Source organism: Pleurodeles waltl, chromosome 9 (genome assembly GCF_031143425.1).
Source record: "Pleurodeles waltl isolate 20211129_DDA chromosome 9, aPleWal1.hap1.20221129, whole genome shotgun sequence".
In the NCBI taxonomy this organism is placed as follows: Eukaryota; Metazoa; Chordata; class Amphibia; order Caudata; family Salamandridae; genus Pleurodeles; species Pleurodeles waltl.
Window position 1 is genome coordinate 227,283,084 of NC_090448.1, and position 25,775 is coordinate 227,308,858.

A 25,775-nucleotide genomic window follows, 5' to 3' on the forward strand; every position below is an offset into this window, starting at 1 on the left:
TGAGAGAGAGTTTGAGTTGTGTCCAGAGGCAGTTCTGACTCACCATTAAATAGGGTAGAGGGTTAATATGCCTGCTGCAAATAACAGATCTGTATTTTGTGTGGGTAGCTGAATGAATTAGCAAAGCTAGCCTTTACCAGTGCTTTAAAACAAATGAAAAGTATGTGAGAGAGGGTTATGGAGCGATGAGATCACTTTCGCTGGGTGCTAGTGCGGGAATCTGAGAAGGAAGACATGGGGGCGGGAGCCAAAACAGATTGTTGCTCAGGATGGCACCGCGCACTAAAGCCGGCCCTGGTTCCTCATTCTGCCAAAAACGTGTGAGAAAGGCAGCAGCAGGCTCTGTCTAGTGTGCAGAGTCCACTTTCTGCTCAGCTCAACTTGCCGGGCCAGCTTGCCCCAGGACCTGACTAGTCACCAGTCGGCTCTTGATTCCTCCTCCATTATCTTCATTTAAATCACACTCAAAGTCTTTCAGAGGCTCCGGGGTCTATACACACAGTAAAGGTATCTCTGATGACATAAAAGACTTGAAACTCTAAGACATCATACTCTATTTTCTTTACCGGCTGATTTGTCACCCGTATTGCTAAAACATGCTATTATTTTATGGCAATATTTTACCTACGCGGCATCCTACGACATGTGCAAGGCAGTCCTGATGATTTTGAGCCGCAGCTGCACCCAGAACATATAGTTCCACTTTTATCTTTGAAAAATGGGCTAAAAAACCCAGAACGCAAAGAGCTGTTTGTCAAAATGTCTAGGCTGGTTGAAGGCATTAGATGTAGCATGTGGCCACATGACAGCCAATAAACCCGGTTCCAATCACTGCTTTATTGACTTACGGCAACATATGTCCTCTGAACACCTCTGAATTCGCATCCATTTTCCTCGATACAAGCACAAATGTTGAAAACATTGTCATGATAATTAAGAACCATAATAGCTTTAACGCCAGCCCTTTGTATGAGATGCAATATATTCAAGCAGACTCGAAACCCAAAATAATCTTTAGTTTATCGTTAGCCAAGACCTATTGTGCCTGATTTAAGAAAAGTCGCCCTGCATCTAATGCAGTGACACTTTTCTTGAGCCCTTTAGAGCCCGCCTACTGCCACCATGTGTGCGTTGTATTTAATATACAGCGCACCATGGCACACGGTGGGGCAATATTTTACACTATTGATGTACTGTGTAGGATTAGTACCAAAATGTTGGTGCTAATCCTGCACAGTACATAGGGGCCCCATTGAAAGCAATGGTGTGCCCCCTTTTAACGCCTGCTCTGTGCAGGCAATAAAAGTAGTTGTGAAAAATGACGCAGTGGAATCTCTTAGATTCCACTGTGTCATTTTTGTGGTCCCCCTAATGGGGAAACGCCCTTCTTACATACATTATGCATAATGTGGCGCAAGGGATTACAAAGTGCGGCACTTTGTAAATATGGTGCAGTGATTTTGGCCTCGTTGGGCCACTTTAGCATAAAGAAATGACTCTAATGTGGCACAAGGAGGTGCTAAGCCCTCCTAAATCTGGGCCATTGATTTAAATATAAAGTTTAACACTTATGCACACTTAGAAACCAGAGCTTTCTGTCAGCCTGGTTCACCATTGGTCTGTTGAAGTGTCAGACTCATTTGAATCACGCCCATCACAATATTAAGCCGGGGGCAATGGGGATATGTGTTCATGTGTACATGTAAGTAGGTAGCCATCAGTCAATGTTTTTTTGGTAAATATTTGTAAAAAAATTTTTCAAGATGGCCGCACCAGTATACTTCGAACGCAGGAACTGAGATTTTTAATATTTTTTAAAATAAAGTTTTATAAAAATAATTTGAAAAGAAAACAAACATTTACAGAGCCAAACGATTTGCATCCAGCGCCAGTCCTATTAGCTTTGTCAATGTTTTTCTGAAGTGTTGCACTAGCAATGCCAGGGAGATTAGCACAGCACTTATATTGATCAGGGTTTCTAGCTCTCTTTCTCAATCAGAGTGAATAGTGACTTAATGATTATGTCAACACATAGAACGTGCCTACAGGTAAGGAACGTCTACTGAACTATCACAAGTTCTCTCCCAAAAATCAGACACTGATTCACTTGTTCTTCAGTTTGCGTTCAACTTAGTGTACAAGCCGAGTTCTATATTTTATGCTAGAGCACAGTGCCCTCTAGTGGAGAGAATAAAAAATCTTATGTTGTAAAGAAAGAAGCTATATAATTTAGGGCCCAAGAAAATAAGTGTGCTGCAATAATGATTAAAATCATATTATTGACATTAGTAACAATTAGAGTCATCACGAAAATACCTTTATCGATAACAATATTGATGATTTTATTGTTATTATCATTACTATTGGCATTGGTGTTATTACAAGTTGCATAATTAGTAGTAATATTATTGACAACTTTTTTAGTATTTCTTTTCACACCTCTTAACAAGTTCATAATTTATGAATGAATTTGGAAGCTCATCCTCCTGGGCACCGAGCCTGTCACAGATGGTGATTTGAGCTGGCTAAGAGAAGTAAAACAATGTTATTAAATTAGTTCGTTAAAAGACCTTTATTTAAATCGATTTCTCCTTCTTCCCAGAATACAACTGTATCTGACAGGTGTTCAGTGAACTGTGTAATCTGCTAGTAGCTAAGCCTGGGGCTATGGCTCCAAAAAAAGGCATTCAAAAATGTAGATCTGTGGATGAGATTAGAAGTGCTGTAGAATAGAAAAGAGTCTGCGTTTAGATTCGATTTAGTTTACTTTAAGCACATTTCGTCTATTATGACTTTGGTGCAAATAACAGATGTACATTTACACCGTAGAACCCACAACATACTAAAAAGTGCATTTTAAAACATACTGTACAAGAAGAATAAATACTTGGGGCATGATTTATACTTTTTTAGCGCCGCATTTGCGTAATTTTTTGACACAAAAGCGGCGCAAACTTACAAAATATAATTGAATTTTGTAAGTTTGCGCCGCTTTTGTGTCCAAAAATGACGGAAATGTGACGCTAAAAAAGTATAAATCAGGCCCTTAGTTACTCCTAGGGTGAGGGGAAGAGGGATGGAAAAAGGAGACTGCAATAAACCTTTTTCTTAGGCATGGATTGGACTACACTTGTCACTCGTTGACACTTTCCTTTGTTTTTTTTAACTTCTCTGAATATATTTTTTTTTCTAAGGCTTGGCGTTACTCACATTACCGATCGCTGTTGGTGCAGTCCCTTCCTATATTGACATCCACAGTGTTGGGGTTGCTCGGGGAAAACTTCAATGCAAGGATATTGTTCATTTGTGTTTCTGATTTTTTGATTCTCATTTTGTGAGATGACGGTTCTGAGCATCTGGTCCTCCCTGTTTTTCCGCTTTTTGACCACCTGTTTGACTTTTTCCTATTCGGGGACTTATCCACAGTAAACTCATGGTAAAATGGACTGCGTGTGTTTACCACCGGTGCCGCCTTGCTAAGGAAAGGCTGCTGTGGAGCAGCAAGAGTAGGAGGCCCCGGGCTGGTTACGTGTGATCACGTGTAGACACGCATGTGCACCCATGTGAGGGCTGCGCAGGGAGGATTCCTGGCGTGTGAAGCCCACGAACTGCGCTTATGTAGCCTGGTGCAGAATGAACTATGCAGAGTGGGTGGTGACCTGGAGTAGGTACACATGTGAGGCATAGTCAGTGTGCTTACTGTCTTTTCACTGTAGGGACACTCCATTAAATACCAGTGTCAGTGTGCTTACTGTCTTTTCATTTTAGGGACACTCCATTAAATGTCAATGGGAAAGGATGGCCTATGGTGCAACTCCAGTCCTATGAGGTTCACCGAGACCAGAGTCACACCAATCTACACTGTAACCTGTATAAAAAGAATAATGCAGTAGGTTACAAAAAACATAGTTGTACACCTTGTGGGTCATCCAGGAATGGCATATTTCTCTGACTCACCTCAATATAAGGACCCAGTATTGCTCTGTCCAGCTGCCTGAGCAGGGTCTTGCATCAATCAGCTAGCTGTCATTCTGCGCCAGGAACAGGCCGGAGAGGCCTGGGAGAGAATGTCAGGGAGGAGAGGATGAGTTCAGAATACATATGATCCTAGCTCCTGGATGATGCCATTTTGAGCTATCCCAGAAGACTGTGCAGAAAGGAGGGGACAGGGCAAGGAAGTGATGTGGCAGACCAGGATAGGCCAGAGGTGCAGGCCTGTGGGACACTTCCGCCCCCTTTTAAAAGGTCCTGCACAGGGGACAGCTCTCTCTCTTGGCTGTGCTTCACTACTGGACACTAGGACTGTAGACGAGCATCATGGACAACTAGAAGGAAGAACTCCTGACTGCCCCCTGGTGCAGGGACTATGCCCCTGAAGGACTTCAGGCCCAGTGATGTGCATGCCAAAACCAGGTAAGCTGGCCCCATTTCGCCCACTGAGGACTACTTGGGGGGAAAGGCTGGGCTGGCATGCTGCCGAGAAGAAAAGGAGGGCGCCCAGAAGAAAAACTGGTGCAGGGAGTCATTGGGACTGGCTCCCTACAATCTGAGACCCTTCTAGGCCATGATGCCTAACAAAAGTGCCACCGGTGACAAGGGCTCATCACCAGGAGCGAAACAACACCAGAATCATGAAAAACGGCCCTTGGGGGCTCGAGAAATCCCAAGGAGAAGGTCTGTGACTTTTGACCTATTTCTGAGCAAGGAGCGAAGCACTTGGGGCTCCACTGCTGGTCCAGTCAATGCCCCCTGGGTGGGCCGGGGCCTGGGGTCTGCCCCCAAGAGGAAGAGGAGCTGGGGGAGTGCTGTCGCTCCCCTCTGTGGTCGAAGAGGGGGCCCCAGACACCATCCTGGGGACCCGTGAAGCCTGGCCTGTTCATGGAGATGGAGGGGTGCCATTGCGCACCCCCCTAGCCGCGATGGTAAAGGGACCCTGGACCCCATCCTAGGGCCCTGTCAAAAAGGATGCCGTCGTGCCCCCGCGAAGATGGCCACCAGCTGTGGAAGGGGCCGGTGGCCGAAGAAGAAGTCAGGGAGCAGGACAGTTCCGGGCACCAGAAGCAAAGCCGGGGAGCACCGTTGCGCTCTCTGCGAAAGTGAGGAGGGGCCCCGGAGATGTAGAGGAGGAGAGGGGAGTGCCATCGCACTCCCCGAGGCGGTCGGTATGGCTACAGCATGCGTCTGCCCGCAGGAGCGGACCAACATAAAAGGAAGGACCGGCTCCTGCAGCAGCAGCTGGAGGTGCTGGCCGTGAGGGGAGCCAGCAGGGGATGCCAGGGGTGGGCTCTCTGTGCCACCCCCAACGAGGTACCACTTACCTGGTGTGGGGGTGTCCGGGTGGGATCGGGCACCCCCAACCAACTCTGGCAGCATCACAGCTCTCGCCGGCACAGCGGGAGAGCAGCTCATATTGTATGCACCATGCCCCACAATGCTTTGCGGGACACCACTATGGCTTTTGGCCCCTCGCCAGCTTGTGGTGGCCCCAGAAAGATGAAGCCACCACTAACCAAGTGCCCATGGACTGGGGGAGCTGCAGGAGCAGCAAAGCCTCTCCCCAATGCAGTTTGTGTCACCAACTTACAGTCAAATATTGCTTTAGATACAAGGAAAGGTTTTGCCATGTGGGTTGTTGGATTATATTTCCGCTTGGGGGAGACAAGAATGATTACACCATGTCTCCCAAGAGTAATTCCATCAATTTGTGTATGTTTGTAAATTGTTGCATAGTACTGAGTAGTGTCTGTGTAATAAATGTACTTTCCCATGAGTGCAGTGACAGGTCTATCTGCCTCTTGTTGCGTAAGACACTTCTGAGGGTCATGGTGTGAAAACAAACTTCAGCGGGCAGTAATATGGGCAAAATGTGCCCCAAACGGAGAGTGGCAATGCCATCTTACTACCGTCAGCTTTCCTAATGCTCAAATTGTGTTTTATAATGCATCAGAAGTTTGTCAAATGTCTTTGTTAGGCCAGGGCAAAAATATTAATGTGGGCATCTTAGACACATCTTTCATTTTTGCCAGGTCCCAGAGGCATCTGTTTCTATGTATAAAAATTAAATATACTCCTGGGAGAGAAAAAATATGGTGTCTGGCGCTATCTCGCATTATAGCCATCAGCAAGATGTCTGGCTTGCTTTAATTTATAAAAAATGTTTGCTTAATCAACACAGTGCCCGGGAAAGTGCTAGCCCCGGCACTTCAATCCCCCTCAGCACCATCCCTTGAAGCAGCCTATGTGTGCCATATCAGGTTAGAACCCTCTTTTCATTTTTTTCCTCAGGATTCAATTGTTTTAAAAGCCCCAACACAACATAACTCTTCAATACTTCTGGGAAATCCATTCCGATGGGTTTGGTGATATTGATGATCAAAAATTATTAATATGAACTGTCGACTCAAGCGGGTAAGTTTTTCTGAACCAATATGCTTTGGCCAAGGCATTTTTCTTAGGCCTTCTAAGAGGTTACCACTCTATTCTAGAAGCAGTGGAAGAATCTGCATGAATCCTTTGTTTTTAAAGATTCCCCCAAAAATATCTACAGCAGGATCGTGGATGTAACACAGGTGGCGCTGGGTATCCCCAACAAGCAGTCTCAGGCCAATGATTATCTGTAAATATGGGCGACTCGGGGGCTCTTCCTCACATTATGCGGAAGGGGCCACCATTTTCTTTTACGCCACTGAGCAGGATCTATGATGTCCCCTGCCGGTAGGTATCTGTAAGAACCTTTGTCATGGATGTGGTGCTGGTAGGTTTAGAAGGCAGCATTTCTGATGACACTGATGGGCTGGTAACATAAAGGAACACCTCAATTCTGAAAACCTCGGGGTCAAGCGCCTAAGCATCAAAACAGATTCTATAAGCATCAGAGAGCTGCTCAAAGTCCAGTGCCCTGCTAAGGACGGTCTCCATATTAATGTGGGAGTCAGCATCCAGACCTTCGCCAACACTGATGGTATCCTTGATGTCATATTCTATGCACTTGAGTGTGGGACAACCATTGCCAACTAAGAATGTCCCTATCTTGGAGTAAATATCGGTGTCCAAATTCAAAATGGAAGAAGGGAAGGGGCATACTTCATTTTTTGTCTTAAGGAGAGGCTAAGACTCAGGCCTGCTTCCAATCCTTTCATCAGGTTAGAGTGTGATTGTAGAGTAAAAGGCTGAAAATTGTGATATGAGAGAAAAGTGCTTATACCAGTAAGTATGTTTACTCCTCCCCACTTTCTTACGAGTCTAAGGGGCAGATTTAAGAGCCCCTTGTGCCACTTTAGCGCCGCCTTAGTGTCATGTTTTTGATGCTAAGGCAGCGCTAAGGTGACCTTTTCCCAGTGCCATATTTACAAAGTGGTGCACCACTTTATAATCCTTTGCGCCACATTATGCATGCATATGCAAAGGGGGCATTCTGGTGCAAAGAGGCCCACAAAAATGGCACAATGAAATCCATAAGATTTAATTGTGCCATTTTTGGCATCATTTTTAATGCCTGCTGTAATCAATGGGCATTCTTGCACTATGTTCCACTAGTATAAAAAATGCTGACGCTAGTGGAGCAAAGGGCCACAATAGCGTCAAAAATGTTTACACTATTTTTTCTAATACTGACATGGTGCACCGTATCATAAATACGGCACACACATGGTGGTGTCAGGGGGCACAAAAAAAGTGTCGCTGCATTGGATGCAGCGCCACTTTTCTTAAATTCGGCCCTAAATGTTTGCCTCATAACACCCACTATTGCCTATAAAAAAGAAACCTGAAATGACCATCATTTTTGCTTACCACCCTCCTATCTGTTCAACAATATAAGAACAAGGCATATTAAAATTCAAAAACATTCTAGTGAAAGAGTACGAAAGGGACTGTAAGGAAAAACTAAAAGAGCATAAACTCAGTCACAAAGAAGGGCCATAGAAATGGAGCATCAGGGTTCCTGGATCCTTTTCGGATGAGTTGATAAACAGATCTTGGGAAGTGTTGCTGGTGCAGGGCGCTGTGCTTCCTGCAGATATGTTGATTTAAATGAAAAACAGGTAATTCACTGTACAGCCGCTATTTGGTAGCTGCCTAAAATACATGTTTTTTTCCTATTATTTTCAAAGATTTTTTTTTATAACTATTGTTTTTAAGGAAGTTCCAAGACCATGGTAGGCTCACAGGAATTCTTCTGTTATACCTTGATGAAGATCCCATGATTTTTTTGTTTTGTTGCATGCATATTGAATGTCAGACTGTGCGGCATTGGCTCAAGGAGTAAAGCTAAACTGTTTCTTCTAAACCCCACTAGTGACTTTAACGCCTGGAAGAGTTTGTGCGACTTCCTTAAAGAGGTCATATTCAAAGATGGTGAAGCGCTATGTTCATAAGATTGTAGGCCACGGTGATATTAATAATGATGGCAATATTCAGTGCTTCGTATTGATTTTTCATGGGAAAGTCTATTCTTTAAAATAACAGTTTCCTATCACGTGCAAATCCTTGATCCATAAACTCTCTAGAGCAGTGGTTCCCAACCTTTTGAGTTCTGTGGACCCCCACTTTATCATCACTGGAACCCAGGGACCCCCAATCAATCATTATTGGAATCCAGGGAAAGCTGGGTTTGAAATACGTTAGTATTATTTAATTTTCTAAGCAGTCGCGGACCCCCTGAAGAGGCTTTGCGGACCCCCGGGGGTCCCTGGACCACAGGTTGGGAACCACTGCTCTAGAGTAACTAAATACATATGGATCTACTTACCCCAATGCATTCCTTGGGAATACTCTTTATACATAAAATGTGAAAAAATAAAACCTCACCTTAGACTGTCCGTCATCATGCCAGTTTTACACACAATCAATGAATTTTATGAAGATGTAAGGGACGTACCGCACAACAAAAGACAAAGTCACAGGTCCAGGTTTCTTTGGCAAATCATGATCCAGAACTCTGTGATCTAGCTGCAGCCAGGCATATTGACCGCTGGTACCAATAAAAAAAAAGAGAACGTTGTTTTTTAAATTTAACAATGGAAAATAATGGCAACTTACATATGTGTAACTTTTTTTTAATAATCATTAAGGCAATTTTTTGTTTCCACATATGTCAGGTTGTATCTAAAGCACACGGCAATGCAAGTGCACATCAGTTATATATACATATATGAAGAAACAACTCACTCATCAATCGTGATATAAACAAATAATATATATTTGTATTAACATGTTTGTGTATAATTAATGAGTAACAGTTCTGTTTTACAACTCAACCAAGACTGCACGTTTAGATCTACTGTTGACAACTCTGACTGCTAGTAATTTCAGCAGTCCCATCTGAATCTGGAAAGAGTGGTGGCGTCACACAATACTCTCCTCAACATGCTGTTTTACACTCAACTAATTCCCTTGTTACACTGTGCAATGCAGTTCTGCACAAAACAGAATTGAAGAGTAAGCCCTAGTCAGCAGCTTTAACATGGATAGATTCTTCAGTTTCCCTATTGGGCAACTCCTAATGCTCCACACTTTCCACTGAGATTTCCGCACCCTTCTAGTTATCATGGAGAATCAATCACTAACTTCCTTTGCGCAACACATAAGATCCTATTTGCTGGTTTTTAATCCTTGAGCAGTCAGAATTATTTGGTTTGAGTTACAGGTAGATATGCAAATGGTTCAAAAATAATTAATGAGAAAACAAGCAATTGGGAAAACAAACAAATAGGGTTAGTCACTGGTTAAGAAGGAGGGTGGCAGTAAAAGTTAGTGGTAGGGTTTAGGTTACTGTTTGGGCAAGATTTAGGATTAGGATGGGTAATAGGGGTATGGGTACAGTGTGGGATAAGCTCAGAGTTTAGAGCTATGGTTGTTGTTAATGTGAGAGTGAGAGTTAGATTTAGGGTAAGGGTCATTAGGGTAAGCGTTAGGGATAGCATTAGGGTTACAGTGTGGGATACATCAAAGTTAGAGCTATGGATAGAGTTAGCATGCGGTTGTAAGTTAGATTTAGGTTAAGGGTGAAAGTTAGTGTCAAGTTGTGCAATAAGGATGGGGTTACAGTGTGGGATAGACTCAGAGTTAGAGTTATGGTTATAGTTAGTAAGAGGGTGAGAGTTAGATTTATGGTACAGGGTGAAAGGTAATGTTACAGAGAGTGATAGGGGTAGGGTTAGGGTTATAGTCTGATACAGGTTCAATGTTAGAAGTAAGGTTAGCATTAACATGTTGGTGAGAGTTAGATTTAAGGGCCAGGATGAAAGTTAGGTTGAGAGTGAACAATAGTGATAGGATTAGGGTTACAGTGTGAGATAGGCTCAGAGTTAGAGCTACGGTTAAAGTTAGCGTAAGGGTGAGATGTTTATGCTAAGGGTGAAAGTTAACATTAGACTGAGTGATAGGATTAGAGTTAGTGTTATAGTGTGGTAGTAGGTAGAGAGCTAGAGAGCAATGATTACAGTTAGTATGAGAGTTAGGATTACAGTAAGGGTGAAAGTTAGCATTAGAGTGAGTTTATAGGAATAGAGTTAGCGTTAGATAATTGATTTGGGTTAAAGACAGAGTTAGTCATAGGGTGAGGTGTAGGGTTAGGATTAGGGTAAGTTCTAGGGTTAAGTGTAGCTTCAGGAGCAATATTAATGTAATAGTCCGTTTTAAGGCTAGTGTTACGGCTAAGGTAGAGGGAAATTAAACACAAAATCAAACTAAACGTAAAATAAAACCAAATGATTTAAAATAATGTCCACTTTGATAGAAATGGGCAGTTTCAAACCAATTGGAAAATAACATTTTGATGAGGACTAATCCTCTTTTCACTAGTTTATTGCAACTCTTCACAAAGAATAATTCTCCGCCCCCCCACCAGTAGGAAGGGAGGGATCTTTCTTTAAATTGCCATTGTGAAGGTTATTTGTTCCACACCAAGCATTAGATGACCATGAGGGATAGGAAGTCTATCAAATCAAAACTCATGTTAAATGGAGGTTTGCAAACGTCAAGCAATAACTGAATGGTGGCTCTTGGAAGTTACCAAAGTGATCATTTTGGGGCAGCAGGTTATGAACAAGGAGGTCTAGTCTCAAACTGCATTTTTGTTAGTACTACAATACTATAATAGTACTACTACAATAGTGCTACTCATGTACTACAAAATGCTATTCACTAACTGACGTGTGTAGGTCTATGACTTGAAGGTTAAGGTTAACTGCTCTACCCTTAAAAACAACAACAATATATTTGGAAACACATGCACATCTGCATTTATTATATGAATTATGACAACAATCCGTTGATGGCCTACTGTCCACCAAAAAATAATGTTTTCACTTATTGTTTATGGTTCATGCTTTACTTTTTATGAGGGGAAGCAACTGAGTTTTTAAAATGAGAAGGTACAACCCCAACAAGGAGGAACTTGAACACAGTTGGAATTAAAAGTCTTTTTAGCAATACAAATCTATACTTACGTATCATCTACAAATGTTATTCCAAAATATTCTTTTTCTTTCAAGTTGAAATAAGATGCCACCAGATCCAGCAATTCCCGAGATAAAAGTTTGGGCTAATAAAAACACAAATCATCAATTTAGAAAACAAGTCAAACGTTAATTGTAAACACTTTTGTAGTTTGTTTATGGAGAACAGTTAGCTGCCCTATCATGTTTCTGTATGATTAGTCTAGTTCTTGCTTCATATTTAATTCACACCATGGTGCTATGGTCTTCATTTTTGATGGTTGTCGATAATGAATATTTAAACCTTGCTTCATCATAGTTTAGATGTGTTCACACATCTCCCTCAGACTAGAGTCTGTGTCTAACATGTGTCTTCATCCTCCTCTGCCAGAAATTCAAAAACCCGCGGCCATCTCAGTTGTTGGCCATGAAAGTGATCAACTTTTACAGAAATTTGCCCAGGAATGTAAGGTTGGAGTTATGGTTAAAGTTATCAGCTAACTCAGTTGGCTGAAATTATTTACACAAAACTGCAGCTATCTAGAACGTGGGTTAGAACATTAAGAGCCTCATTACCAAGAAATATCTTCCCTGCCCCCGGCCCGGGAGTTACTATGTGACAGGCATTTAACTCCAATCCTTGGAGCTCTCTATATTCAAGGCACTTGTAAATCCTGTAGTGGGATGTTATAGCGAATTACAAGGAAGGTCATGAGAGTCCACTCAGGAGCATGGAATTACTGGAGGGATCAGTAATTCCAGTTTCAATTCCCTCATTTTTTCAGGAATTTCTCACAGACACTCTACCTTCCTTTAGCATTCAGGTCTCTGGGAGAAGCTCCCCAGATCAATGGAACTACCACAAATCTTGCAATTATGATTAGGCTGGTAACTCTTTTAACTATATGAATCAGGTACAGTATAATGATAATTTGAACGCTAATAGATGTACCTCTTTTATCCGGACTCACTCACTCTTAGTGATGAATGTTTGTGCCACAATACATTAAATAAATGTATCTTTATATGAAAATAGCAGAAATAAATATTTCTTATAAAACTAAAAATGTCGAAAGCAGCATGCACAAACGAAACAACTGTCCATCAATCACCTTAATTTTCTACATCCCACTACGTTAACAAGGTATAATCTAGATGTGAAATGTCTGAACACTTCTCTGTCCACCACTGTTCAATCAATATAGACAGGGGGTTCACTGAAGGACCACTCCTTTTCAGCATGAGACCTGTGGTTATAGCAGCTTGATGAGTAATGTCACATAACAGCTGTGCATTACGAGCTGTGCCTAAACATAAATGATGCTTATCTTCAATTTCTGAAAATAGCGCATTTAAGGAAATTAAAAAGATTGTTGAAACCGGGAAAACAAAAAGGTAGTCCAAATGAAGGCCGACAAAGAAAAGACAAGAGTGTATTATCTGAACGACCAAGGTAAAGTAGTATATAAACCTGCAATAAATATTTGTTTAAGAAAGGAAGCAGCAAATCTCAATAAAGCCTTTTTTTACCTGAACCAGCAGTTCCAACTTCCGATCATCAAGGAGTTGCACTTGGCACTGCCGGCCTTCTGTCATCTGTGAAAAGAAATAGGCGACATCAGCTGCAACGATCAAAGCCCCTGCTGAAGCCATTACCAAGGATGTAAGCCATTGTTTTCATAGGAAGCAATGCGTTTCTTGGTGGTGAGCCCTATTTCAAGAGGCCATAATCATGTAATGATATGCTGTCACTCTGTGGCTTGAATGCAGTACTTAGATGGTTTTAAGAACTCTTCTTAAAGGGAACACACGGTGTAGAAACAATGAAATGTGGCACAATATTGACATGGATTCATTTTTTGCTTGAATCTGATAAATGCACAAGCACCATATGAGCAATAAAGTAATCTCTACCATATGTCATAAGGATGTTGCAAGTCACCATTTGTCATAAAGATGATGCAAGCCGTCAAGGAGCTCCTTGACTAAACACAGGAACGAGGCAGTAGAGCAAAGGCTAAGTTTGTTTATAAGGTCACAGAACTATTTGGTGAAAATATCCTATTTTTATATGGCAGGAGGTTCTTCTTTATACCACGTGGTGACAACCTCATCCTCCTACTGAATCGATTCTCTCAAATATGTGGTCTCTTTATTCATTTAACTAAACGAGTTCTTCTTGTAACAACTAATTCACAATAGACGTGGGATCTTAAAGGTGAAACTAAAATGAACAAGCCAATAATAGTTTGTAATTTCTTGCAAATTCACTCTCTTCAGCGGTTTAATGTTGTCAGTAGCAAAGATCCATGTGTGCTTTAGGATTTGTGGATAACAAGTTATTATAGTATAATAGCAATGCTATTTTATCGTTACATGTGTGTAGTTATGTCCAATGTAGATTGTAATAATAGTTTGAGACATCTTTCTATACAGAGTTCGGAGGCTTCCTTGTGTTGCATGTGCATTGACCGCTATCCCCAGCTACAAGGAGGCAGCAGAAAGCCTGCTAGATTGTCTGTTTTCAACAACAATAAGCCATCATCATCACTATGTCCATAAAATACTTGCCATACCAAAGTGTTAAAAGAAGCATGAAAATAATGATTAAACAAAATAAAAAATCATAAGGGGACAGAGGGACATTTTTTGTCTACTCTGTCTGTTCTATATAAGCACATTAAAGTGAGCTCTCCAAATAATCCATCGTGAAATAAATAATTCGCACACTAATGTTTCTTCAACAATGTCAGTAAATAATTTTCGCGTTATTTTATACTTTTGATTACGGTGTTCATTTTACAATTACATAATTTCCAAAAATGTTAGAGATATTCTGTGAAAGTAAAGAAAGAAATACAAAATGCCTCTAGCGATAATCTGTGTAAATGTTGAATGCATTGCGAAATGAAAATAAAGAAAAGGTCAATGAAACAATTGAACGAGCAGCTGATAAAGAAAAAATAAAGTTAAGAGAAGGTGTGTCAGGAAGTGGACAAGGAAGGAAGGACCTGGCTGGGAGAGGAAACGGTCTATGAAATTTATGGGACAAACTCTGAGTCAAGTGCGAGCACATTATTCAGGCAGCGTTTCAAAGAAGAGCGTATTGACTTATTTCATGAAAACGACAGAATCTGTAAACACAATAAACATGCGTTGACAAGGCCAGTAGGTTTTAGCTTTTGTGTATGGTTGTATGTATCTCTCTCTCTCTCTCTATATATATATATATAAATATATACAAATGTATATATATATATTCACTGAAAAGCGAAAGGTTACAAAGACGTTATAGTTAGGTTCACGTTTTACCCACCCAAAACCATAGAAATTCAGCAGTTATAGTTATACTTATGTTATGAAAGTATAGCTCATAGCCTAAAGTTACTTTTTGGCACGAGTTATAGTTTCTTCAGATAACTATAACTATTTATAATTTCTTCGGATAACTTTAAGTATAATTATAACTGCTGAATGTCTATGGTTTTGTATGGGTAAAACATGAACCTAACTGTAAAGTCCCTGTAACCTTTGTTTTTTCTGTGAATTTATATGTTTTTTAAACATAAAGTAATATGTTATTACTGTACGTTAATACAACCACTGCCGCACATTGCCTTGCACCCAACCCCACTCCATGCAAAGCCTTTGGCCATGCACTACAGGGGTTGGTGTATGAGTGGGTGTATTTTTTTCCATTGGGCTGTGAATCCACAGACCCTTCAAGAACTTACACTGGAGCTGTGCTGAGCGCTGCAGTGGATCTGGAGATACGTGGATTAGCCAAAAAGCATTTTTGGGTAATTTGTTGCCCTTGGGGAGTCCCTCAAGGACCACTCCATCTGCTCATGGGATCAGGATACCTGTATCCTGACCCCTTATGTGTTTTCACACTTTATTTTTCCCTCCCCCGGTCAAGTGAGAAACAAAATGGCAGCCGCAACTTTCCTTTCAGGTTCCGACCAGTCACTCATGGCCTTGCTTTTCCCCAGAATCATGGAACCCCTGTAGGTGGATCCGCGTCCCTAGATATCTATATTTTTTCCCTTTAATAACTCCAAAACTTCTGAACAAATTTACACCAGATCACAAAAAGCAAGATCTGCGAGCCAAGTTCTAGCTTCCTGCCAAGTTTGGTGTAATTACGTTCAGCTATTCGGGCTGTAGCAGTGTCTAAAACTTGCAAAATCTCTATAGACACAGAATGGAGAAAATGCGTTACGGGAAACTCCTTTTTCTCAGTCCCTGCTTGATGAATCACTCCAAAATTTTCCAGACAGCAGCTGAAATAACTTGCCAACTAGTTTTGAAAAACAAACTAAGCACGTGCTCCCGTGCTTCTGAATACCTAAGCCTGCATGTGGGCTAAGTCCAATAGCATTGATATTTGTAATGGGGGGAGAGGTTTCCCAGCCCCCCCGCAGTCCCGGGAACTGCCACCTCCCAGAGGAAAAACATTATGTGTGCAGGGGGCCTTGTGGCCCCTGCAGCCCCACGGACCACCACCTTCCTGGGGCATTCTGGAAATTGTGTGCGGGACGGCTATGTGCCCCCCCCCCCTCCCCCACAGCCCCATGGAACACCACCTCCCTGGGGCAAATATTAAAAAAATAGAAAGCGGGTCCGTTTTGGACACCCGCAGCCTCTGTAACTACCACCTCACCAGGGCTTTTTTCGTGGGAGGGGGGTGCCTACCCCTGGGACATAGCTGTTTGCTTTTGCTTGGTGGGAGCTGACAGCTTCCACCAAGCAAAAGCAAACAAAGTCTGGTTTCTGCAAGAGAGAGCAGTCAAACAGATCTTTTTTGCAGAAAGCGCAGTTCTCATCTGTCTTCCCTGCACGCAAGTATGATTGTGAAGAAGACAAATGAAAACATTGCTCCCACAAGCAGGGAGCTGCTATTTAAAGCAGCTCCATGCTTGTGGGAGCAATGCTGGCTCCCATAGGACATGGGGAGGTGGCTAGGACGGCAGGGACCTTGAGGCTTCCCATACGGTCCTGTTATCTTCTCTCGCTTCCATCCCATAATGGGATGGAAGAGAGAGAGAGAGAGATAGTAATTGCAATGGTCTTAGGGTTCTAGTCCACGAGTGTCTGCGGTCATTTCCCTATATTAATTTATTTTATTTTAAACTTTAAAAGTTTAAGGTTGATACTGAAAGGTGATCTCACTCTTTTTAATTGCCAAATACATTTTTCTTTTCAATTTGTCCAGAAATATCTCATTTTAAGTGTATCATTCACCAAAACCTAAAAGACTCACTATCTCTGTCAAACTTTCTAACTCTCTCTGTCACTTTCTCTTTTTCAATCTCATTTCCCCACTCACACACCCAGACACATAAGCAACCATTCACAGATCCACTCAGACCCTCGTGCACCCACTCACAGCCCCACTCCCACTCTCACCCACTCACTCAGACCCACTCAGACAATCACGCACCTACTCACAGACCCACTGACACTCTTACACACCCACTCACAGACCCACTTAAACCCTCATGCACCCACCCACAGACCCTGATGCACTCACTAAGATACTGAAGCACCTGCTCTCATACCCAGACAAGCACTCTCATAGCCACTCTCACCCCCAGATACACCCTCTCGCACCTATTCGCACACTGAGAGAGACAGGCTGCGGCCAACTCCCGCCCTGCGCAGCGTGGGGTTGAGGTGCTAGGGGGTTGGCTGCAGGGTCTGGCCCCAGGCTGGGCCCTGCAGCCAACCGCTGCCGCGCACAGCCAAAGGCCGTGTGCAGCAGTGGTTGGATTAACATATAGTAATGACAATTACTTTACGTTAGAAAAACCATAGAAATTCACTGAAAAATCCAAAGGTTACAGGGACGTTATAGTTAGGAAATAGAATTTAAAAAAAACCATGGAAATTCACTTATAAAACACAAAGGATACAGGGACGTTATAGTTAGGCTTACATTTTAAACATACAAAACCATAGAAATTCACCTGTTAGAGTTATCTCAAGTAACTATAACTAGTGCCCTAAGGTAACTGTAACTTGCACCCTCGCCATGCACTGCTAATTACCTCACAAATTACAGCACTCATGACATCTTTGACAACATCATTTATAATATCAATGTAATATTTGCAGTAAAAGTTTTGACGAAAAAACTGTGCATGGTGAGGGCGTGAGTTATAGTTATAAAAAATAGCAATTTGAGTAGTTCGCATCTGCCCTTGATCATCTCTTCTCACCAATCTTGTTGCTCCCTCTGTGAAGAGAAGGTTCTTGGCAAACAATAACTGGGTATGTGACAAGTTGTAGGCAAATAAGTGTGTAGTCAGGTGAGCTGTCTAGGAGCCCAAGTCATCCTTGATTTTCCCTGTATGATTTTACCCCTAATGATTTGCCTTCAGACCTCCTGTTTTGCTGATTTTGTTTTTGCTGGCCAGGAACTCTGCATACTTTACCATTGCTAAATAGTGCTAAAGTGTTTGTGCCCTCTCCTTAAAAATTTAGATTGGCTTACACCGAATAGACATATTTAATTTACTTGTAAGTCACTAGTAAAGTGGCACTACCTGCCCAGGGCATGTAAGGAAAATACTACTACTGGACATGCAGCACTGATGGTGACACCCACCTAAGCAGCATTTAAAACATCTTAGGCCTGCCATTGCAGCCTGTGTGTGCAGATGCCATGTCAAAGTGGCAAAATAAACTTTTTCCCAGGCCCAAACCTTCCCTTTTAAATACACATAAGTCAACCCAAGGGTTGGCCGTGGAAAGCCCAGAGGGCAGGGTGCAATGTATTACAAAATTTTGACATGTTCTTGTACGTTTTACATGTCCTGGTAGTGAAAAACTTCTAAATTAGTTTTTCACTACAGCAAGGCCCACCTCTCCCATGGGATAACATCATAGTTACCTTATTACATTTAATAAGTGTAATTTCCAAATGGGAACAAGTAACCATTTCATACTTACTATCTTTGGAATTGCAATGAAAAATCTTAACTGATGGTGGAGTCGATTTTAAATTACAAGTTTGAAAATGGCATTTTCCTGCCTTAACCATTCGGTGTTTGCAGCCTGTCTCCGAGTCACATGACTGGATGCAGTTGATAGTTGGGCTTTGTGTATTTCTCCTAGACAGACACATCACAATGGGGAGCTTAGGTGTGACTTGTTGGCAGGATGGGAGGGAGGAGCTGGACCCACACCCACTTACGCTTGAATAGGCTGTATTCTGTCTCCACACAAATGGCTGTATACCCCAAGTAGTTAGTCAAGAAGGCGGGGCACCTGTGCACTTCAAAGGGATGCCCATATTTGTTTCTCCCCATTTCAAAGGCACAACTGGGTATAAATACTGAATATTAGAAACCAACTTTTCAGTTCACTTCTGGAACTGTGGATACTCTTCCAGGAAGGACTGCTAGGCTGCTGAAAGGACTGCCACTCTGCTGGACTACTGCTCCGAAGGACTGCTGCCCTCCTTTGCTGACCGGCTGTCCTGTTGCTTTTGTGAGAAGGGCTGGACATGCATCTCTTGGACCCAGAACCCACAGTGACTCCAAGGGCTAGTTGGCTGGCCTCCTTATCTGAAACCTCAGGAAAATAACAGACTCCCAACAACCTTGCACCTGGTCTCTGCCATCTGTGAGTTTATTCTACCAAGTACTGCCACCCCAGTCCCGGACCCTTGGAAGTGGGCTGAAGGTGTTCTACCATCCTGTGGATCCAGCTGAACCAACACATCTCGTCTGCTTCATGGTGCACACCAGAGCAGAACTGATGCACCGCTGCTGCTGCCTGGATTGGACCCACCGCAAAGACCCGCATTGCCTTCTCAGCCCCCTTGGTGCAGACCCTCGCATCCCTCGTCAACTGCAGCCTCGATGACAACACCAGACTCCTCATCGCAGCTTGCAGCTCCTCTGAACCAACACATAGCCCCAAATGTGCGCTGCATCCTTGATGCCGGACTTTGTATCACAAGCCCTATGGACGGGATACTTGATGACGATGCAGGTTCTTGCATCGCGGCCTCACCGCATTGCGGGAGTGATGTTTTGCTTCGGCTGCGTGACACATCTTCAATGTAGATCCTTGTAATGCTCCACAAACCACGATTTAAGGTACTTTGTTCACTGGGCCTAACTGGGCCCCAGTAGCTGGCCCAGGCTCCATTGCTGTTGGCCTGAACTTGTGATTTTATCCCGGTCCGGTGCGACTACATATCCACAGTTGGAGTTTTGTGCTTTTTGGCGCTATTTTCACAACTCCGGTATTATGTGCTGGATTTTTGTCATTTTGGTCTTGTTTTATTTATTAAAGAACGTTCTATTTTCTAATCCAGTGTGGGATCCTTTTTGTGTTATGTTTTGACTTTAGTTTGGTTTAAATATTTGCACAAATATTTACACATTGCCTCTAAGTTAAGCCTGACTGCTCTATGCAAAGGTACCAGAGGGTTGAGCACAGGTTAATTTAGGGTTGGCTTGTGCCTCGCAATGACAAGGATTGTGGTTGCTGTTTGATCAGGGCTCACATGCTAGTCAAGCAACAACCCAATTTCTTACATGATCCGACTAAACAATCTGCGATGGGTGACTTTACTGGCTTAAGTTCAGCTAAGTCTCTCTGAATCTTTTTGGTTTGTAGAGGTGGATTTATTTGGAACCGTGCATTAGCGAGACCAAGCATGGCTTGCTTTATGTCACGGCAAAGATGTCAATCATCACTGCTCTCATATTAGGAGTTGAAGGGAGTGATGGGGGGAACACCCTAAAGACTCCAGCAGGCACTGATGTCTGAGAACCACATTAACCTTCAGGCATTCTGGATGCAGAATCACCATGTGGCGCGGGAATGACAGTGACCAACAACACTAATGGTATTGGAGGAGATGCAGGATACTTACAGGGATCAAGACAGAGAACTGAGCATTGCCATGGTTGGGCAATGGAAGGACAGGACACTGACAGGGATATGGTTAGGGCCCCAAGGGCTGACATATATGATATTGTTAAGGGTAGATAGGTACTGACACAGATCAAAGGGAACTTTGAGGGTCTCAGCATTGTGAAAGAGATGTTGCAGTGTAGATTTGAGACACTGACAGGGTTTGGGGAGAGAGGTAGAATCAATTACTTTTATGGGGTTAGAATAAGATGAACTGACCATTCAGGACAGGAGGGGTCGACGGCCAGATGAGAGAGGGATGGTGCACTCACAGGAGGGGCTATAAGACAGATGTGATGAAGGTCAGGGCATAGTGCCTGAATCAGTGCTTAATTTGAGCAGGTGGTTTCCGGTGCAGGGCACTGGCACTTATTTTTGATGGCTGGAACTTATTTTTCTGCCCCAAGCATTTACTGGAAGCAAAAGCCTCATATGAGAAAGACTGAGAAAGAGAAAAACAAAAAAACGTCACCAAGGGAGAAAGCAGAAAGCTGGAAGAGTGAACTGAAGGGGCAGGGAGTGGTTGTAAATGGATTGAAGAGGCCCGAGATGGGTTTAGGAATACGCTGCCTCAGTATTCTGTGCTTGTAGATTTAATTGGAGCAGCTGCATGTTTCAGAGGAGAGCTTTGGGCACCAGCACGTTTTTATTCACAAATTAAACACTGGCCTGAATACTGTGATCATAATATGCCTGACAGAAATATTGCATCTTACATATTGGTTATAACATTATTGCACACTGGAATTAATGATAGAAAATCTACAGGCAATGGGACACTATTTTTGTAAATAATATTTAGGACTCAGTACTTCTGTCAGATGATAATTGTGATATTCTGACATACAGTCGAGGACTGAGCAACATGTTGAGAGTGGGCCACAGAACAAAGGGGCAATGACAGATTTTAGGGCTCTGATTTAATGTTTATACTATTCTCCCACCTTACACAAGCCAAATATACTTTCCAACACCTTACTGGAAGTAGAGTGAGGTCTGCAATGTCTGACAGATTCCTGGCACAATGTCTGTCACTTCAAAGGTGGTCTCTCTTTTCTAGCTGTGTGGACTGGCTTCTGTGGCTGGAATATGTTCCTGTGTTTATGCACCATTGTGCCTGCAACCACTGCCACACATCCCAAGATTGTTCCTTACAGCAGGCCACCTGCAAAGTTACAAGTTTCACTAAAACTATTCGACCAGATCACCACAAGCATGAGGCTCTCCATCATGTGCCATCATATGAACATTCTGCACCACAGGAGAGGGTGGTTGACTGTGGACAATTCTACACTGCCCTGGGACAAATAACTTGGCTCTAGTATTTCCAGCACTGGCAGTGTAGCTCATTACATTTTAAAGAGCTGCTGTGTTGCTGGCTGGGACACATCATATCCCTGTCCCCCACCTCTGCTACAAACATTGTGCCCATTCCGCCTTACCAAATCCATTTTGGGAGAAAACTATCTCAGGGATCATTCAGGCTTAGACTATTCCAAACCTCGAATACAGATCGCTTCTGGGCGTGAGTCTTCTTGTGGTGAAGGATATCTATTGAAAGGCACCATCATATATTTCATGGTTAGTGTGGAACTCACGCATTTCTGTTCTAAATGTGGAGAAATACTCTTGATGGGAGTGTCTTGCATACTTTTGCCTGTCCCTGATGACCCATCTTTCAATCTTTCATCTTCAACTGACCATATTTATGCATATATATACGTATATATATATACATATATATATATATATATATATATATATATATATATATATATATATATATATATCTTTCAGCATCACAGTCTTGTTGTCGGATGTAATGAACGCGCACTCAGGACTGGATTGTGAAAAATCATCTTTTATTTATTGAAATAAATCAAGACATCCTCTTTGGGCAGAGCAGTTAAAGGGGAGCATATCTATCTATCTATCTATCTATCTATCTATCTATCTATCTATCTATCTATCTATCTATCTATCTATCAATCAATCTATCTATCTATCGATCTATACAAACCAAAGGTTACACAGACGTTATAGTTAGGCTCATATTTTATATATATATATATATATATATATATAGAGAGAGAGAGAGAGAGAGAGAGAGAGAGAGAGAGAGAGAGAGAGAGAGAGAGAGAGAGATAATATATGTTGTCAAAACATGAAACTTTCATTTAATCACATGGCAGGTAAGCATTATCCATCTAATTCTGTTTGTCTGTACCTCTGTTTGCCATACAATATCAAAATGCACTTTCAGGTGGTATACTAATGTGAACCACATTTTCTATGCACACCTAGTCCTGCAGAACATAAATCATTATTAAATGTTAGGGATAACATGAAATGCCGTTTATGTATGTATAAATGTATGTGTGTATGCATGTATGTATGTGTGAGGTCTATGAGCGTTATCATGTGTCTGTAAATACTGTTAACTAATTCAAGTCAATGCATGTACCATAAGGATTTAAACACATGTTTTCCTCGCCGCATATATCCAGTGTTCCCAGCAGAACGGAGTGAACATATCAACTCTATTGCCCATTTGTCAGACATTTCATTTGTGTATCAGCTGCATAAGGAAATATTATTTTTTCTTCAAAAGTGTATACTTTGCACTGTAAAACATGAAACATCTACTTCTGAACTCAAAGCATTAGTCCAAAGCCCAGAAAATAATCTTTAAGAATCAATTTTGCATCAAATTTTGCATCATGCTTAAGCAATGGGAAGTGGACGTAACTTGTGTTCATACTACGTGCCAACAATACTAGAACTTAGAAGGGGAGTGAGAGGCAACTATCTGATGAATGTCTTCCGCAGGTGATGTAAACTGACATCAAAAACACAACAAATAGAATAGTTATCAGCGCTTCTATAGCACTAAGACAACAATGGTTCACTCGACCCTCGACGGGTTCCAGTTCTCCTCCACCTGTTGTATGTTTGGTGTTTTTTCTACCACGAGCTACTCTGCAAATTACTGAAAGCATTCCCCAGCTCTACTGTAATAGACCTGAAGCAGCCCGGGGCCCTGTGAGCACCTCTTTGTGCCCCAGCACCGTGCAGTGGTGGAATCACAAGTGTGCTTCAAAGATTACTCTCACTCAGTTAATTCAGCAGAAATAGATTGTTTTCAAAAGTCACTAGTAAGTGACCATCTCTGATGGATTGAGGAGCAGTGCTCTCTCTGTTGTAGCAAATCTCTGTAAAAACACAATCCGACTTCCACAAAAAAGGGCCAAATACTGTTTTGAATCGTTATGGAAATGAAAGACTGCCACTACTGCATACACACGTCTGAAGTGAGCTCGCACACACAGAGAGCTTCAAGCAGCAAGGAACTGCAATGCAAACAAATATCACCAGTCTATCTCTCAAGGACCTTTCAAAATGCTCCTTGAACTATGCTCAAGTAGCATATCCAATAGCTGTCAGGAAGAAGAAGGAAGCCATCCTTTAAGACCACTTTCTCCAGCCACTGTTAGTGGGCAGGTTTCAGGGTGACCGGCGAAGGTCAAGTGGCAAGAAAGTGGGCGGTGAGATGAAAGGCTGAAACATAGCTTTTTCAAAAGACAAGGAGGTTGTGGAGGAAACGTCTTCAGATAATTCCTGCTCTTATCAAAGCCACGTAACAGGCTAAAAGAGCAAAATGCGGTCATAAAAGGTGCTATGAAAACTGGTAGAGGAATTGGGTCGATGGTTAACAAGATGGTTATGAATTAAAGAGGAAAAGGCAGGGCGAAATCACAAATGGGGATGGAATAGATGATGAACAGGTAAAAAGCAAAGTGATGAAAGGTGCATCCAAGTTACCATTTGAAAAAAAAACAAGTCACATTTTCAAACTAATTGATGTGTAGGGGGCAATAGCAACCTCATACTGACTTTCTTTTTTAGTCTGTTCTCTCTTCAATTCTCTTTTCTCTTTCCATTGCTAATTCTCCACAGACGGTAAGTTCCCACAGTAAATTATTTCCATTTACAGCACTATTTGCCTTTAGGAATTGAAAGACAGGACATGACGTACGGGCAGGGTGAAGGATATGGCGGGGACTCTAAGTAAAAAGGGCAAGAGGAGAGTTAGATTAGTGGCCATCAGGAAATGTAAATGTGGGGCCAAACAATGAGAGAGTGTCATCAAAAGTATGTGACATATTTTTTGTTTCTTATAGAAAATGCAAGCAAGAAATGAGTTCGGATCAGGATTACATGGGGGAAGTTGTCCATCAATAATTTTAGAACTATTCTTTAATGGAAAAATCCATTAGTCAGCAAACCTGACAATTACAATAGTTTACTAATTATCCAGTACTCCTTTTCTCTACTGTATAAAGTTCTCAAATTGACTACCAGGACCATTTTCAACCTCCCAAAGCACACGCCTACACCAAACATCACTGTCAAGCAGGCCAACTCTGCCAAAAATTGAGTTATCTATAAAATACGGTTACTTTTAATTTAGTATCTACATCACTTATTCCCAAAGTACCCTTCTAATTTCCCATCCGACTACACTCACATCATCTAATTGTAATTTTACTACCTCAATGAAACCTCTATGCTCTGCATCTAGACTATCTTTTCCCCTTCCAAACACTCCACTCGAACTCCCTCATCCCAGGAATACTAGTGTGTACCTCACTCCAGAATTCCAACACGTTACTGAAGCACAATCACCTATGGCCAGAAAGAAAGAAATAATCACTACCTAATTCCTACATATGATAATTGAGTTATGCTTGCCTGTGTGTGATCTGCCTTTGTTGCACATTTCCAAAGAGCAGCACCTTAGTTTCCCAATGTTCATGGTACTTTTTTTTGGTCAGTGAAAGCCATCCACATTTGTAATGCAGTTGTTCTTATGTAGAGCCTTTCTCGTCAACATGGCAAGCTCTGAATCAAGAGGTGGGATTGTGTTAAACTGATTACGGAGAAAGGATAGAGGGAAGATATGGAATAGTGATTGTTGTCATTAGATGTTCAAGAGAGAAAATGGATCAATTAAAAATAATTGCCACGGGTTTTCGGGAAGGACTCCTAGCTCAGAAGTGACAAGCATCCATCCACCAATCATCAGTCGATTCTACAGTACTTCAGTAAATATCTGCCCATTCAGAGTCCAGAGATGAGTCAATCAACATGCATTTCTAATCAATTGCCTGAGAGATCATGGCACGTCCTTTCCAGTACACTTACTATGTGTGTACCAAATGTCTGAATTTACACTCATACATACACTGACCCACTCAAATGCCACCTATTGCTAAGCCAACTGTGTTCTTTATATTCAGATGCACCAACTGTTAATAATGTGTCACAATGCATACTTTAAGGCAAAGCTCTAGAATACAATGTTACTGTCAAGAAATGTGTAGCACCAAACCTGTCGTAATG

At 42.1% G+C, this 25,775-nt stretch overlaps 1 protein-coding gene across 6 annotated transcripts in view; it reads right to left on the minus strand.

The window, feature by feature from the left end:
- Positions 1-25,775, minus strand: part of FRMD4B (FERM domain containing 4B) — an 892,718-nt gene that overhangs the window by 262,461 nt on the left and 604,482 nt on the right. For all 6 annotated transcript variants that reach the window (XM_069206591.1, XM_069206592.1, XM_069206594.1 and 3 more), the window contains 3 exons: positions 12,969-13,034; positions 11,451-11,545; positions 8,879-8,971 (listed from right to left, as the gene is read on the minus strand). In XM_069206591.1, coding sequence (XP_069062692.1) covers positions 8,879-8,971; positions 11,451-11,545; positions 12,969-13,034 — 254 coding nt within the window. The remainder of the gene's footprint in view (positions 1-8,878; positions 8,972-11,450; positions 11,546-12,968; positions 13,035-25,775) is intronic.